The 15,925-nt window shown below is 32.2% G+C and overlaps 1 protein-coding gene across 1 annotated transcript in view; it reads left to right on the forward strand.

The window, feature by feature from the left end:
- The window catches only part of LOC102807521 (alpha-1,3-mannosyl-glycoprotein 4-beta-N-acetylglucosaminyltransferase A-like), a 73,432-nt gene that overhangs the window by 47,244 nt on the left and 10,263 nt on the right, over positions 1–15,925 (forward strand). Inside the window, exon 3 of the mRNA XM_085497729.1 lies at positions 15,469–15,615. Within this exon, the coding sequence (XP_085353855.1) occupies positions 15,469–15,615 (147 nt within the window). The remainder of the gene's footprint in view (positions 1–15,468; positions 15,616–15,925) is intronic.

The following is a 15,925-nucleotide window of genomic DNA, read 5'->3' on the forward strand; positions in this document are numbered from 1 at the left end:
TCTTATCTTCTTCAGATTATGTTCCATTTAAATCAAGCCACCTCAGAAGTCTATGTCATTTGTACCCAGTAATTTATGCACAGAAACGATAAATGAATTGCGAATAAGTGTTGTTGTGGCCTTCTTCTCAAAGCACCCCTGTTTCTCAAGGAATGTAGGTCCTGTCAAGATATCAATATCAAAGAAGTGTTGCCGTCTAGATTCTCAAATATTAATAATATATTGATTCTCAAGTGATTGAGGGTGTTGTTTCATTCGGCTCTAAACAAACCGTGCTAAACTCGGCTTTTGTTCTGCCTCAGTCCTATAAACACAAAAGAGATAATCTGCTGTTAATCGATGGAAGGAGCAATAATTTGCTATGTAAATTTTCCAGATATTGCAAGGTGATTATAATAACAGAGACATTTTATTATTATAATTTAAAGTGAGAGGGTTGTCACCTGCGCACATGTGAGTATTGAGTCCCAAGCATCTATAACAAAACACGCTAAAACACAAAGGCTCATGGGTAGACGCTTGTTTATAAACAACGACACGCTATGGCCATCTGACGGATGCGCAGGTGACCACTCCCTCGCTTTAAACAAATATACCATTATATAATGTACTTCTCACATGCAATATCACTTGGAAAGACATTTAGATGCTAATGGAATTCTCATAATAAAATTTAAACACTATGATATTTTGCAAAATTGTATTGAACTTTCCAATGTGTTAAATAAACCTACTGTAAAATGACTAATTTTCACAGGGTTTAAATTTCGCTGATTTACTGATTCAGGCATATTCAGTAGGTTTTAAATTCACGGTTTTATCATTTAGATAATGTGTTCTATGCTAAATTTTACATATTCACTGGGTTTTAATTTAGTGCATTTTCCAGTCAGCGAAATAAGCAAAATTAAAACCCAGTGAATAACTAACCCCTTTACAGTACTTGAAATTACCGAGGGTATATACATTGATTGTCATGTTGCAGAGTTGTGATTCCAATATCGAGGGAGCTTTTCAAAAATCGGTTTCCAGCTTTCTCATATTATTGCTGCTTTCTTTAAGCTGAAACATCAAGGGATTTACCTCTCAATTTACTCATCAATTCAACTGTCAGACGTACCACCTAAATCTGCATCATTATCAATAGATGTCAAAAGGGAAATCTTAAAGGTACTATGAAACCTTAATCCCCCAACGTCTACGTTTCAGTGCAAGATTTGAGGCATCATATAAATCTTCGTAAGCAGCTTCGAAAATTTGTTTCGTGGTAATAACTGCAAATTTATATTTTCGCATTTTTTTCTGTGAATTGCTATAATTAATGCTTGTGCATTCCGTATCTCTAAAGGATGATGTACTGTAGAATACTTTATTTTCACTTGGAATTTATTTTCGCTATTTATGCTGAAGGGATGATTCCGTGAAAATAAAATCTAGCGAATATACTTTTTTTCCCATATTTCACATTAAACTCATCAAAAATCAGTGAAAATAAATTCCATACAAAACGCCCAAAAAGCCTTTCCAGCAAAAATTAATTCCAGCGAAAATAAAGTATTCCACAGTATATACATTATTTTGTAACTGAAAATTTGATACCAATTGATAATTGTGTCCATACTGCTGTAATATTTCTAATCAGTGTTGTGTCAAATAAATAAAAACAAAATATACAGGACGAGCTAATATCCTTGTATCATGCAATTCAATCTCTCCCACTAAAATTACATTTGGCATTCGTGGGACGAAATTAAAGTCCTGTCCACCTGTCCACCTGTCCCAGGCAAGTAGATTTTCAGCTGAGACAGGTAAATATAGAAATTGGTTGTCCCTGTGGGCAGGTGAATAAAGATATCAATTTTTTTTACTATCTGGCCAAATAATAGAGACCAATTATACTGATATTGTACATGTGAATTAAATATGTTGACCCAAAAACGAAGATTTAATTTCAAATAATGTATTTATTTTTTTCCCAAAGGACAGGTATATCAACCTATTCAATAGACAGGCAACTTAACTTTTTAATTTCAACATTGATTTTCAAGTGGATGACCATTGCTATGTACTCACTATGTTCAATAGAACCTAGTAATACTTGACATGTGTACTGTATCTAATTCTTGTAATCTGTCCACCGATAAATCAATCTTCTACATTTATGCAAATTCATTCTGGGAGTGATGAGAAATACCGCTATATTTGTATAATGGTTACACATATACATGGTACATGTATAGAGGTATCCATGTGCATTCGCTAAGTACTCCTCACCACAGTTGATATAGCAATGATGGCAAAGACACATCCAATTTTAAACATGGTCATGGTGTATGCACTAGTTCAATTATAATAATTTTTTTTTTTAGTTGCACCAAAAAAACAAAAAAAACATTGCTGTTAACAGCACTGCGAGATTCTTGCAAACTGCAAGGTTTTAACAAAAAAATGTGTAGCCTAAACCACGGAAATTCTAGAACTTCCATCGGCCTATTCAAAATGACCATAGTGCAAGTTACAGTACCATATACATGTATTTCAATATTCTTCATGTATCTGAAAAAAAAATTCATATTTAATAATGAGTTGAGTTACCTGGGTAACCATGAAGGCGATTGCATATGCCTTGGTGGCCTTCAAAGGTAGATTCTCTCTTCACACCCTTCACCTGATTTTAATACTGAGTAAGTCTTGATGGGATTTTTGTTGGGGTTGTCTTTTCCCTTGAAGATCAACTTTATTTCTGTCTGTTCCCATAGAAAACCATGAGTTATAAATACATGTACCCCTCCTGTGACTGCAAATAAATTTTAGTGTCTGTGTGCTTCAGGCTCTATAATTTGTATGTCTTTCCTTTTGTAGCATATTTCAATCAACACATGTCACAGTAATTGTCTATTAAACATGATGCATGCGTTTTTTTTTTGTCATGTTAGGGTCAGAATGTATGAGATTAAAAGTTTCAAAATGATATACGTTTAGGAAATTGACCAGCATTGCATTATTATTAAACAGTATGACGGGTTTTTAATGAAACTAAAAATCAGAGTTGGCTGAGCAGCCTGTCATTAATACACTTGTACTCGTAAAACTCAATCCAGAATATTAATCTTGGACTGGATACATGTACGACTTTTGTGGCTAATACACCCTCGCAATCTCAGGTGGTTCTTCCGCATAACCAAAAGCCTATCGTGCGCCTTATAGGTGCAATTACAATTTTACCAGGGCGTGACCTTAAACACACCATGTAATTTAAAATAACATGTTTTGTTTTGGTTGATGAAAATCAGTCGTCCTTTGCCAGGCGTGTTACCGGAAATGTTTGCCCTGATATGAGGGCGCACTTCCTATACCATTACAAGGCTTTGAAATTTTTGGTATATCATAAAGAATGGAAATAACCTTGTGTAAGCCTAGGCACACCGCAAAATAATCACGACACAGATAATCAAGCCAAAATAGAATAAATTTGCGACTCCAATAACTCTACCTACATGTAATTGAGTTCTTTCTCACTGTGAACTAATCTTTTACGCATCACATCTTTTATATTGATGTACAGGATTAATTTAATTACTTCCTGAAACAGTTTTAATTGTATAATTGCTGATACTGTATACAGATATTATTTGAGGAATGAACAAACAAACACACATACACTAGTGATTCTGGTGAACATTTTTAAAAGCACTACAATTAAAAGGTACATGTACCATCAAATAAATAGGTTTACTTGTTTCCATGGAAACAAATACTTCATATGGTTAAACCATCAAATTGCCTCAGGTTCGTAATTGAAAAATTTGTTTGGGTTCCCTAAGTATTTGTTGTTTGGACTTTAAAATAACCTGTTTACAGGGGCGATAACATGCCCCCAGTTTTCTGAAATTTCCCATGACCATGTTGTACCTGTAACTTTTAAATGCCTATTCTTTAGTTACTTTTCTTGGATTTGAATTTTGATTGGGAATAATAGGCAATAGAAAATTAACAAAGATGTACATGTACAAGTAGTGGAAAAATACATAAACGTAGGCAATATATGGTGATAAAAATTATGGCAATAATATTCAAACTGGTAATAGTATTTAATTGGTGTAATATAAGTTGTTTTTTTAATTATAACTGTTATCACTCTTACACTCGCCTTTGATAATATTTAGGCTTGATTACTCTGCATAGTTGTCATATACCCCTGTGATGATGGTTTTCAAGACATACAAATGTACTAAGCTAGCCTTAGGGCACCTCAAAGCTTGCTAAATGTTAAGTTAGGTTTAAACTATACTGTATACTGATCAGTCATTTCACTCGCATCCCATTCAATAGTATCTCATCCCCCCCCCCCCTGATTAAAATACATACAGCTTATATAGTGCTTTCAGGAAATGAGATTGAGATGCACTCACTATATATTTAATTAGTCGTATCCACATCAAATGGAATTGTCGCTACAATAATAAATACAAATGTAGCTAGTAATTAAAGATATGAATAATTAATGCATAAAAGACGCTCATGTTCAGATTCCATGCAAACGAATATTATGTTTTACTTGCGAACCAATTTCAAACACTATGGCGTGCAATAATGTCTCTGGCACTTCAATATAGAAATAAAATATATAATTTAATAATACATTTTATCCTATATCCATATATCATGGCAGTTCAGTGTAATAAAGCAGTGTAATTATTTTCTATAGCTCCATACTATGTAATAATTATCCCAGCATTCTGATTGGTCTATACAAGCAGATTTAACTTTTTGATATCATGACATCCCAAATGTTTCTTGAAATACAAATTTGAATATTTTTGGTAATTTTAGACGTTGGTAAAAAACAGGTTTAATATATACAATGTAGCTGCATATATTTGGGTCATCATTTCAAATTCTTCCGACAGCAAATTCAATTTGTTTTTTTATGACAATTTTCACAAATTATGATCTGTCCATGGTGTGAAATGACTCCAAAATTAGTAATTATGTTAGCAATATATCTCCTGTAACTATAGGAATGGCTCTATAAATAACTATATTTCTTCGAAAGGCTTGGATCAAATGAAAATTGTTTAATAAATCTGATATTGTAGGCTTTATCATGAGATATTTTCTATATACAGTGTATGGTTATTTTAACCATGTACATGTAGTTGCTTAATGCTTGCATTAACTTTTTAACCACCAACCAGTTCTCTTTTTTCATCAAAAATTCAGAAAATAGTCCCATTTATAGTCTGCACTGTCTTTCTTTCAGGACATTGGGGCAAAAATAACCAAATTTCTTTGAGTAAAAACTGAAAATCTCTGTTGGCTCCAAAATTAGGGTTCATTTACAGAAATATCAAAGAATATTACAAACAAATGCAGAAAAATTGGGGTTGAGAATTCTCGTGGTGAAAAGGTTAAATCTAACTTTGGTAGTGATTTGTCAATCCTTACTGCTGGTTATTAAAACTAAAATAGAATTCAAATGGAGAGTATCACAAATGTATATCCATACCTATTTCTATAGAAACCCAACCCATAGTGGTATCGTGGCTATAATGAAGCATGAAAAACAAGATAGTCTGTGATTTCATCATTGGATGCCTTATCTTTTATATCTTTTCCCTTATTTGAAAAAAGGTTCATGGAGCAAAATACTGTTGTCATTGGTTTGATGTTTACTAATTCATTTGGAATTAAATCTAATCAGAAATCGCCATACAAATTGATGAATATTAATCATTTCACTAAACCAGTGTAAAAATTGTTGTCACTGGTCATGTAAGACAGGTGGTGATATTTATACACAGGGCCTGTCCAAATATGGTCACTATGGACAGGGAGGTGGTCTTTATATATATAACATGGGTTTGACTGTACACGCACACTGCCACGTTGGGATAATATTTGAGATTGTGAATGTTAAACTAAAACAAAAAAGACATCTTTTACTGATATCTGCATCTACATGTACCAGAAAAATTATTTATAATAATTCCCCCATTCTCCAAATTTCCTTAGTTGAAGTACATGTACAGTACATTTTATGTTTTGTGCATTGTTGACTAATAATGTAAAATGATTAAACTGCTTGCAAAGGCCATTCCTATCACATGTTCTATTAGTTGAACATGTGTGCTTACTTAATGACAGAAGTGTGTCTGTCGTCAAAATATTCAGTCGTATTTTAATGATTCAGAGTACAATACAATATTTGTCATATTAGTGCATGTGCTAGTATATGTGACAGGGGTTTACATATATGTTTAGATTAAAGCAAGTTAATAGGATGCAGTCCGAAAACAGGGACTTATGTTTTGACCTCTGTGTGTTCGTGTGTGCGTCTGGACCTGTATTTTCGACACACCTAACCCAATCACAATCAGAATTCACACATACATCATACATGATATTATACATATGCACATCAATTTGTTTCACGTTTTGATTCAAGATGGCCGAATGGCGGCCATTTTTGTGCTAAAAAATCATCAAAATCATGCATTTCTCGGCTGTTTACAGATGGATTTTGTTCAAATTCAGTACATAAATTAGACATTACGAGTTCCTGATGCACATTATTTTATTTTTCAGATCGGTTTCAAAATGGCTGACTGGTGGCTATTTTGTTTTAATGAATGGGCTTCTAGAGCTATACATGTATCTCTGACATGCTTTGACTGACTATGTTCAAATTTTATATATTCATTATACATGTATTCAAAATGGCTGATTTTGTTTTAATGAATGCTGTTTCAGAGCAATATCTCTCAATACTTGTTTGATGATCAGATGCAAATGTCAATCATTTAAATGTTAAACAATCATCATAATCATATTCCTGACATGTTTATGTTCCAGCTATATTACTATAAAAAAAACTATATATCTTAAATTTGATAACTAACGGGGACTGTGCCATGCATGGCTTGTTCCAACTATATTACTATAAACAAAACTATATATCTTAAATTCGATAACTAACTGGGACTGTGCTATCCATGGCTTGTTCCAACTATATTACTATAAAAAAAAATATATATCTTAAATTCGATAAATAACTGGGACTGTGCCATGCATGGCTTGTTCCAACTATATTACTATAAACAAAACTATATATCTTAAATTCGATAACTAACGGGGACTGTGCTATCCATGGCTTGTTCCAACTATATTACTATAAACAAAACTATATATCTTAAATTCGATAAATAACTGGGACTGTGCCATGCATGGCTTGTTCCAACTATACTACTACATGTATAAACAAAACTATATATCTTAAATTCGATAACTAACTGGGACTGTGCTATCCATGGCTTGTTCCAACTATATTACTATAAACAAAACTATATATCTTAAATTTGATAAATAACTGGGACTGTGCCATGCATGGCTTGTTCCAACTATATTACTATAAACAAAACTATATATCTTAAATTCGATAACTAACGGGGACTGTGCTATCCATGGCTTGTTCCAACTATATTACTATAAACAAAACTATATATCTTAAATTCGATAAATAACTGGGACTGTGCCATGCATGGCTTGTTCCAACTATATTACTATAAACAAAACTATAAACATGGCTTGTATTTTAATGACCTAGCATACAATAAATGTAATTATTGAAAAATTCATATTTCAAAAATCACAGATGCACATGTATTGTATTAGAATTAATATCACATAGTAGGTATGTAAATATCAAAAGCAGGCTAGACTATTTGCCCTTAAGTCTCTGAGTGATATATGTCAATGATGGTACGACCTTTTCGCCATATATCCACCATGCGTGTACGTGTTGAGTAGTTGCAATTTATGCTATACGAAGGTGGTAAAAGCTTTTACAACTATACCATACTGGCGTCACTTTGCTTCAGCCTTGAGCAGTGGTTCATGTTATCAAGGCGTGACATACAACACTTTGCCATATTGGATTAGTATTAGGACATATACCTTTATAAAATCTTAAAAACAGAAATGTCAACTGTGAGTTTATTGATAAAAATATATTTGAACGTTAGGCAGTATTGGTAGATAATTATTATTTTATCAAATATTTTTTCATTATTTCTGTTTGGGCTTACATGAGTTATATTTTTGCCTTTAAAATTGCATTTGTATTTTGCTTTATATGTCTTGTATGCATGTTCGACAATTTTATGAATTATCAAAAGAGCATTTCATTTTGCATAACAATGACAACAGATACCTTGTAGAATGCATGTAATTTATTTCTTGTATATCACTGAGCAACGTTTTTTTTTATATATTATGTTATATTCTTTCCTTGCAAACATTGATAATATGCCATAAAACAAAAATGTTATTTTCACTCCATTGTGTGTATCTATTTTCTCATAACTTTATATTTTGCTCTGGTATTTTTATTTCAATTTTTTCATCCATGATACATGGATTATCACGTAATGTAAAATTGAAGAAAATTTGTATTTTTACATTTGACTATAATTCTAACTTTATAAACAGCCTGATATATAACACTGTAAATGCTTTCTGACATAGATTTAAGTACATGTATTTATGTATATGAGCGGGTAAGTGAGTGGGATTTTCTGAAAATAGTTTCATATAATCTATTCAAGAGTATAGTTTTACTTTTTTATAATTCCACCCATATTAGTTATGTTTATTTGAGTACGTGTACTAACCTCGGTACCATCAAATTGCTAACCCAGAAATGAAGAAAGTGTTTTACATTTATTTAATGTCTTTTGATAAAACGATGTAAAGTCTGAAAGTTTCATAGGAAACAATGCAAAATCCATGGAGCTATTTAACTTTGAACGTTTCTAACCAACTACAACCTAATTACTGTGGAATATTTTATTTTCGCTGGATTCAATTTTCGCTGAAAAGGCTTTTTGGGGCGTTTTGCTTGGAATTTATTTTCACTGATTTTTGATGAGTTTAATGTGAAATATAGGAAAAAAAGTATATTCGCTGGATTTTATTTTCACGGAATCATCCCTTCAGCGAAAATAGCGAAAAATAATTCCAAGCGAAAATAAAGTATTCTACAGTAATTAATATTTTCTGATACTACAAGTTAGTTGCAATACCTGTGATAAAATTTATTCATAAAAGTAAGTGAGCTAACATGAGTAGAAAATAAGTATGTTTGAGAGATTTTTTAACCAAATAAGCGGTAACTGAATGGTTTGGAATTCTTCTTGTTATGTGAAAAGGCGACGATCGTCACGCCCTCCCTGTTCAATATGGGACTCATAGCGACGTATACAGCGTGTGTAGTGCTCGAACAATATTGCAACTTTGATCATAAAAGCCGAAATGTATACATAATCCCACATCAAATGTTATTATTAGAGTCATATTCTAATGAGATTTTTATATTGTAACTTTCTTATTGTAAAAGATCAGAATGTCTGAATGTGTGCTTTCAACGTATCTATCCAATACTGGTGGGTAAATAAGCAAAACTTGTCTTGAATTGACCACTACTTTATTGTGTTGCTGATTGACTCGACTACACAGTAAAAGTGACGGATATTTGAAACGCTGCATATTCTTTATGTATTGCCAAATGAATGAAGAAAAATGCTATAAATTAACATGAATATGTCTGAAAATTATGAATATATCTCCAACCTGTTGCGTATAGTGGAGTGTGTATAGGCTATACTAGTAAGCTATGGGGTATACATAAGCTGTTCATTAAAGCTATTTCAAGGGCTCTTTAATGGTGGAAAAAACTAATCAATTACTTCAAAGTTTTCTAGTATAAACTTGTTGAGCTATATTAAGCTTCAATGATGTCAAATACAGTGAAAGTCACAAAGCCGGGGCTTTGCTTACAAACGTATTTATATAAAATTGTAAAAGCTGTCATCAGCTCTCATTCAAATTTAAATACTCAATAATGATTGACCCGAAAGCTAAACATTGTCCATGCCCGAAATACATGCATATGCCTACGTAGCAACTGCAGCTGCCTACTTATTTAAAATGAGTCGCTTGCTGATTGGATAATGTTGGAACTATCTCATCAATATCTAACATTGATGTCACAATGTCATTTCCAGATTGGTTAATTTAAACTCTAACATCCATTAGAAAAATTTATTAAATATTTCTGAAAAAAAAACCTTGTGTTACTATATAGTCCCTTGTGTGTTACTGGTATATCACAGTCTCTTGGAGTTGCATCATTTTCCCTTGTGGTTACATGTACATACATTCGAATAAAAACAAGTTTTCATTGGTTATAAAAAACCCTTAATAATGCCCATTAGTTTAATCATGAACTTTTGTACTTTCCCCTCAATTTATTGTTTGCAGATCTATATTTTGAATAGTTCATGTATAGTACCGTTACCATGACTACAATTTGGCACCTGAACCTATTCAGTGACAGGTAGCGGGGAAATGATTGTACAAGTCATAAAACATAATGCTCACTGTGGAATTCTATTCCAATGGCATTCGTTCACTGGGCATTGTGATAAGTCAAATGGTGTTTGGTAGTTTATTCAAATTTATATTATACAGCCAGTATTCATCATAAATGGTCCTTAGCAGTGCATTTGTTTGTGCTTTTATACCATCCATATATCAATTATCTTTCATGGCAGTGTTCTTTCTGAACAGGGTATTAAACATGGGTGCATTGCCTCCTTGCAGTTTTTATGTGCGTTCTCGTGGTAACAAATCAATTTTAATTCGTTTTTTTAATTTTTGTGAGTAATGGTGCAGAAAGATTTTAAAATAGAGTAAATACTAAAATAGAGTTATGAAAATAGCTCAACTGTACATTAGTAAAAAAGGCTGTAACCATTGCTATATGCATATTTGGTTCTGTAGCACAATTATTATCAAATACATTTTTTTTTATTGTCTATTTGTTAACAAAATTCTGGAGAGTACATTGCATGGTTGACACAACCAAGTATATTGATGTGGGTCCCATACTACGCATAGCAATGTCTATGAATTAGCCATTAAATGTTATGTTTTTGCTTAGCTTCTGATAACCATGTAAATGACTTACCGGTAGTACTAAATTAAAACCCAGTGTATAATCCAAATTATATTTCTTTCCTCAAACTCAAACATTCTCCACAGCATGAAATCCAATAAAATTAAGTACTGTATATTTTTTCCTTTCTAAGTATACATCAGATTATTGTAGTGCAACCATACTGGAGACAGACGGTCTGATTAATTACTGATCTGTAATGATTTTGTGCTTTCATTAATGTTCATTTTTCAATTACTTAGTAATTTATTTCTATTACGTAGTGATACTTCCCATAAACCCAATGAGTGATGTTCCTATAATGTACATATTTGTGTCTGTGATGATGAATTGTTGAATATATATATACGATGATAAACATCTCTTCCAGATGTGGTATGGACATCCTTATGAACCCTAAGATTTCCACTATATACATTAGCTTGGTTTGTGAATACATCTTAAGAAACGTGTGGAAGCTTATTCATAATTTTTAAGAAAGTTTGTCATAAACCGCATGACAATGTTTGTTGATTTATTCTGTCCAATCTTGAATCATTTTTTTGTGAAACAGCCTTATTTTGTGTGTTACAATCCTGTATTTGAAAAAAAAAACCTGGCAAAATATAAAGTTTTATTTACACAATTTTAATTAATTTTAAACACAATATGTTTTAAATGATTCAGTATTATATTTCCAGTCAGTCACAATATAGAGAATCTTACCTGTCACCAATTTGAGTTATAGCGTATAATATCTCTAACATGGAAAACGTTCTAATAATGGTAAAATGATTGACATTCATTCACTAAATATTATACTTTATAGCCATATCAGCCAATCAGATTCGTGCATTAGGTGGTCTATAAATTTGCATACGTCATATTAGGCTCCTGTGTTTACACACACGATATGGTAAATCTTTGCTGCTTCATCGGTGAGGTTTGTCAAAGCTTTCGCGAAGGATCGATCACCTGTAATTTGGAGTACAAATCAACTACAGAGGGCGCTCTAATGACTAACCATTACATGTACGTGTATGTTGTTATTCATAAGCAACAGTAAACTTTTCCAATATGGCCGTGGCATTGTATTATTAATATAGTGAAATTTTTTCCCTATATTGATAATGCCTGCATCAATATGATTTGTGTTGCTTCAATGGTTTAAATTTGTTCTCAATTTGATCCAATATTATTTTTCATGTTCTTTTGTTATAGCTGTGTCTCCAAAAGAAGAAGGTAGCGTAAATTTTGTTTATTGATGTGCACAAAGCCTCATGTTAGATCAGAAATAAGTTTATTTGGATAACAGTAATGTTAATAGTACACTGAAGCAAATAAAAAATGTATTTTCACCAAATATATTTTTTATTCAAATAAATATAACTATTATGATTCATGTAGTTGTAATATACCCGGTAAATTAATGAATGTAATTTTATTTGATTTTAATTTCTGCACTTGTTAAATATTTTTTCACTGAATGACAATTTAAGTTTATACAAATTAAGATAATCGGATGACTATAGTTGCTATCACCAAGGTTCGTTCATATTTGTATCTGCGCCAATTTATAACTAGTCAATAAATTAATAATATTTAAACTCCAATCCATGCACAGACTTATCATATACCCAGTTATGTGTACTTGCGACATCTCCCTTGGTGTAAACAGCAATCTCCATCTATGCTCTGCCTTAGTACCATTGCTGAATAATGTTTTTAAATGAAGTATATTGTGTTTTATTTATAATAATGTTAATAATTTTCATTTTTGATGTTCATTGTTTGACACTGTCTTGTTTGACATCTTTTGGTATTATAGCCCACCACTTACTGATCATATCAGAGTTCTAATTATCCTCAGTCTCCTGCTCAATACAAGTTCTGTTATTATATTATACTAGTGCCTTAGTTAGTTCCTTTATGCTAAAGACATTATTAAATCCTGTGAACACTATAGTCAACCTTTGTCACCTTTCCTACAAATGATAGCAGCATAATTTTTTTCAGATTTAAAAACAAACAAAAAATTGTGGAAAAGCGAATACAAATTAAAAAAATACGGCCCTCAAAGGTCTAAAGATTAAAGGTCAAAAGGGTAACTGCTTTCTCTGATCTTTATCCAGTATAACTAAAAATTTGCACTTAACCACGCACATGGATTTACTCATTCGTGTCATGTTTTATCGCATTGACATCGCCGAGTTATATTATGCGTACATTACATACAATGCATTTCTCATTTCAGAATTCTAAATGTACTTTCTCAGCCTTGGTAAATTTATTGTCTTTATATCAGATGTATGGTGATCGTAACAATGTGCTGATATTTATGCCCTCTTCATTTTGGGGTATACATTTTGAACTAAAAATGCGATGGTGAATAAAATGTGTGAAATATTTGCAAGACAGATACAAGACAGGTAGCAAAGCGATAAAAGCATGACCCAAACAAGATTAATGGGCATGATGCAAAATCCATTAAATATGCAGGATATTGATTCAAAAGCAATAAATTGGAAAAATTGGAAAAAATTGGAAAATGATAAAGCCATGATTCAAATATGATGAATGATAATGTGATAATGTGTGGTGCAAATAAGACAAAATGATAGGGTACATGAAAGCTGCAGTATGGTAGCAATAGACCATTTTCTGTTGACTGTGAGATCCCGCTTTATGCGTGAAATTGAACGAAAAAAACGAGACAAACAAAGGTCATAGCGTTGTAGTGACTTCCGGACATCGTGTGGAGTTCGTCAATGCAAAAATATTGTTGGGTATTTCCACGTTAATAATTTGCTATACACATTAGATGATGATTAATTTCTATAAAGTTAGGGTGTCTCAATGCAATATTCCCCTCTCAAGGATCGCCAGTACGACATTGAGCTATAAAAAAGAAACATAAATTCAAAATCAAATCGTTCGATCTTTGTGACAGACGTTCGGTCTGCGCATGTCACGCAATATGCAAGATTTCGAGGTGAACGAAAAATCACCTATTAAGGCACAGTTAGATAGGTACAATTACAATCATGCAATTTAATCTCGCTATATGCACTAAGGGTTTTGGAGAAGATTAAAAAATGATGATTATCTCTAATTAACTTCTATTAGTTTAAGTGGATAAATTGGTTTATATTTAAGTTCTGTTTAATCCTCATTTATTTCATTCAAAGTGTTACAGTCGTGCTACGTGCGTTTGAATTAACGTAAATAGACAATAAGTATTTTATATGTACACATTGTAAACTGCGACCGAATTCCGGTTTCGAAGAAGTCTGATTCCTCATCTCAAGTAGATGTCAGTTAAATGGGGAACAAAGCACTCACAACAACAGCACTAATTTTCGCACTCCTCGATACCATGCACAGTGGATAGTCTCACTCAATAACCGGTCCTTTTGTACACTTGTTGACTTGGTTCTTTCCACTGTCAATCTTCACAATGTCATGATATCTAATAACTACTGCTCTTGATTGTAATGTTGACTTTGGATAATCGTGTATGTACTCAGACTCCCTGCCAAACTCAAAGTCATATTTAGCAAATTACATTTTGACATACGAAAACAGCCGACATCTCGCTTTCATGACCATTACCAGTCAGCAACACAAAGCAAGTAATTTAATTATCTCATTTTGTTGTATATTGCTCTAATTATTTTTAATTAACTGTATAGTCAATTTACAGTTTTGCCGCAATACATTGTGTGGAATCCATATTGACCACATTTTGGTATGACTGCTGTAGCTTTCTAAGGATTTATATATTTATTCTATATTGGTAATTTGTAACTATTCTTACATTTTAACTACCATTACAATATTTCATGTGATTTATACAAAATAAGATTGTGCATTGGCTGAAATCATTATTCATATTAATATAAATAATAATAACTTTTTTCAATCAGTAAATAGTATGAATTCATTGACTTTGATCACTGTCCCTTATAAGTCTATTCTAGCACTAAAGCAGCTGGAGTCCATGTTACACATCACGGTTATAGTGCCAGTCTAAAATCTATACTGAAATGCAAGATAATACTTGCTTCTCTTTCTATATATACAGCTACAGACTTATAGTTATTTTTTGTTAAATATTTATAGCTATTTAAAAGCTAGAAATTTTTTGCCTGTCTAAAATGGCAAGCAGGCAGACAGAGGTGGCTGGCTAATAGCTTGTTTACAGATGTTTATACAAAGTATGTGACGTATAAAATGTCATTCATGTACATGTATGTATCACTGTAAAAAATACCAAATATAAGTTATTACGAAAATCTATTTCTGTTAACAACTCTTTAACCAATCTGAGATAGAATTAAATTCTCTTATTCCTATGAAAAACAAAATTGACAAAAGTAACTTTAATCCACCATATACTAGTATGTTATGCTGACTATAGGCGTGGGGGTAATAGTATATTTACTATTATTATTTATATATTCATTTTGCAGTTGAAGAGACAAGGCAGAGGTTACAGAGATACTTGGCTGATGGACAGAATGTACAATTACCATCAGTGTTACATTATATGCCACATTTACAGCACAATTTAGATGGATTGGTGCCGGCATTTCTGATGTCACAAGGAAGAGTCGGTGGTAAGTTAAACACCCCTATTAGAAGAATAGAAACACCCGTTTCAGTTTAAAGTGAGCAAGCATCCCCTGTTTAAAAAAACAACATTTTGCTGAGTTTTCATAACTTTATACAAGAACAAATAAAGTAAATAAGATTAAAATCATTTTTCAGAAAGCAGGGAATGTTTTGTATTTACCAGTACATGCTTTATATACAGATCGAATGAAGATGTTTTCAGAAGCCCTTTGGTAATTCCCATATGTGTCTTTTCCTCAATAACTGTTGATTAATGAAACATAGATCCCATCGGATTTACTCAAAACGCTTCAA

Source organism: Saccoglossus kowalevskii, chromosome 4, assembly GCF_978046115.1.
Source record: "Saccoglossus kowalevskii chromosome 4, keSacKowa6.1, whole genome shotgun sequence".
Classification (NCBI taxonomy): Eukaryota; Metazoa; Hemichordata; class Enteropneusta; family Harrimaniidae; genus Saccoglossus; species Saccoglossus kowalevskii.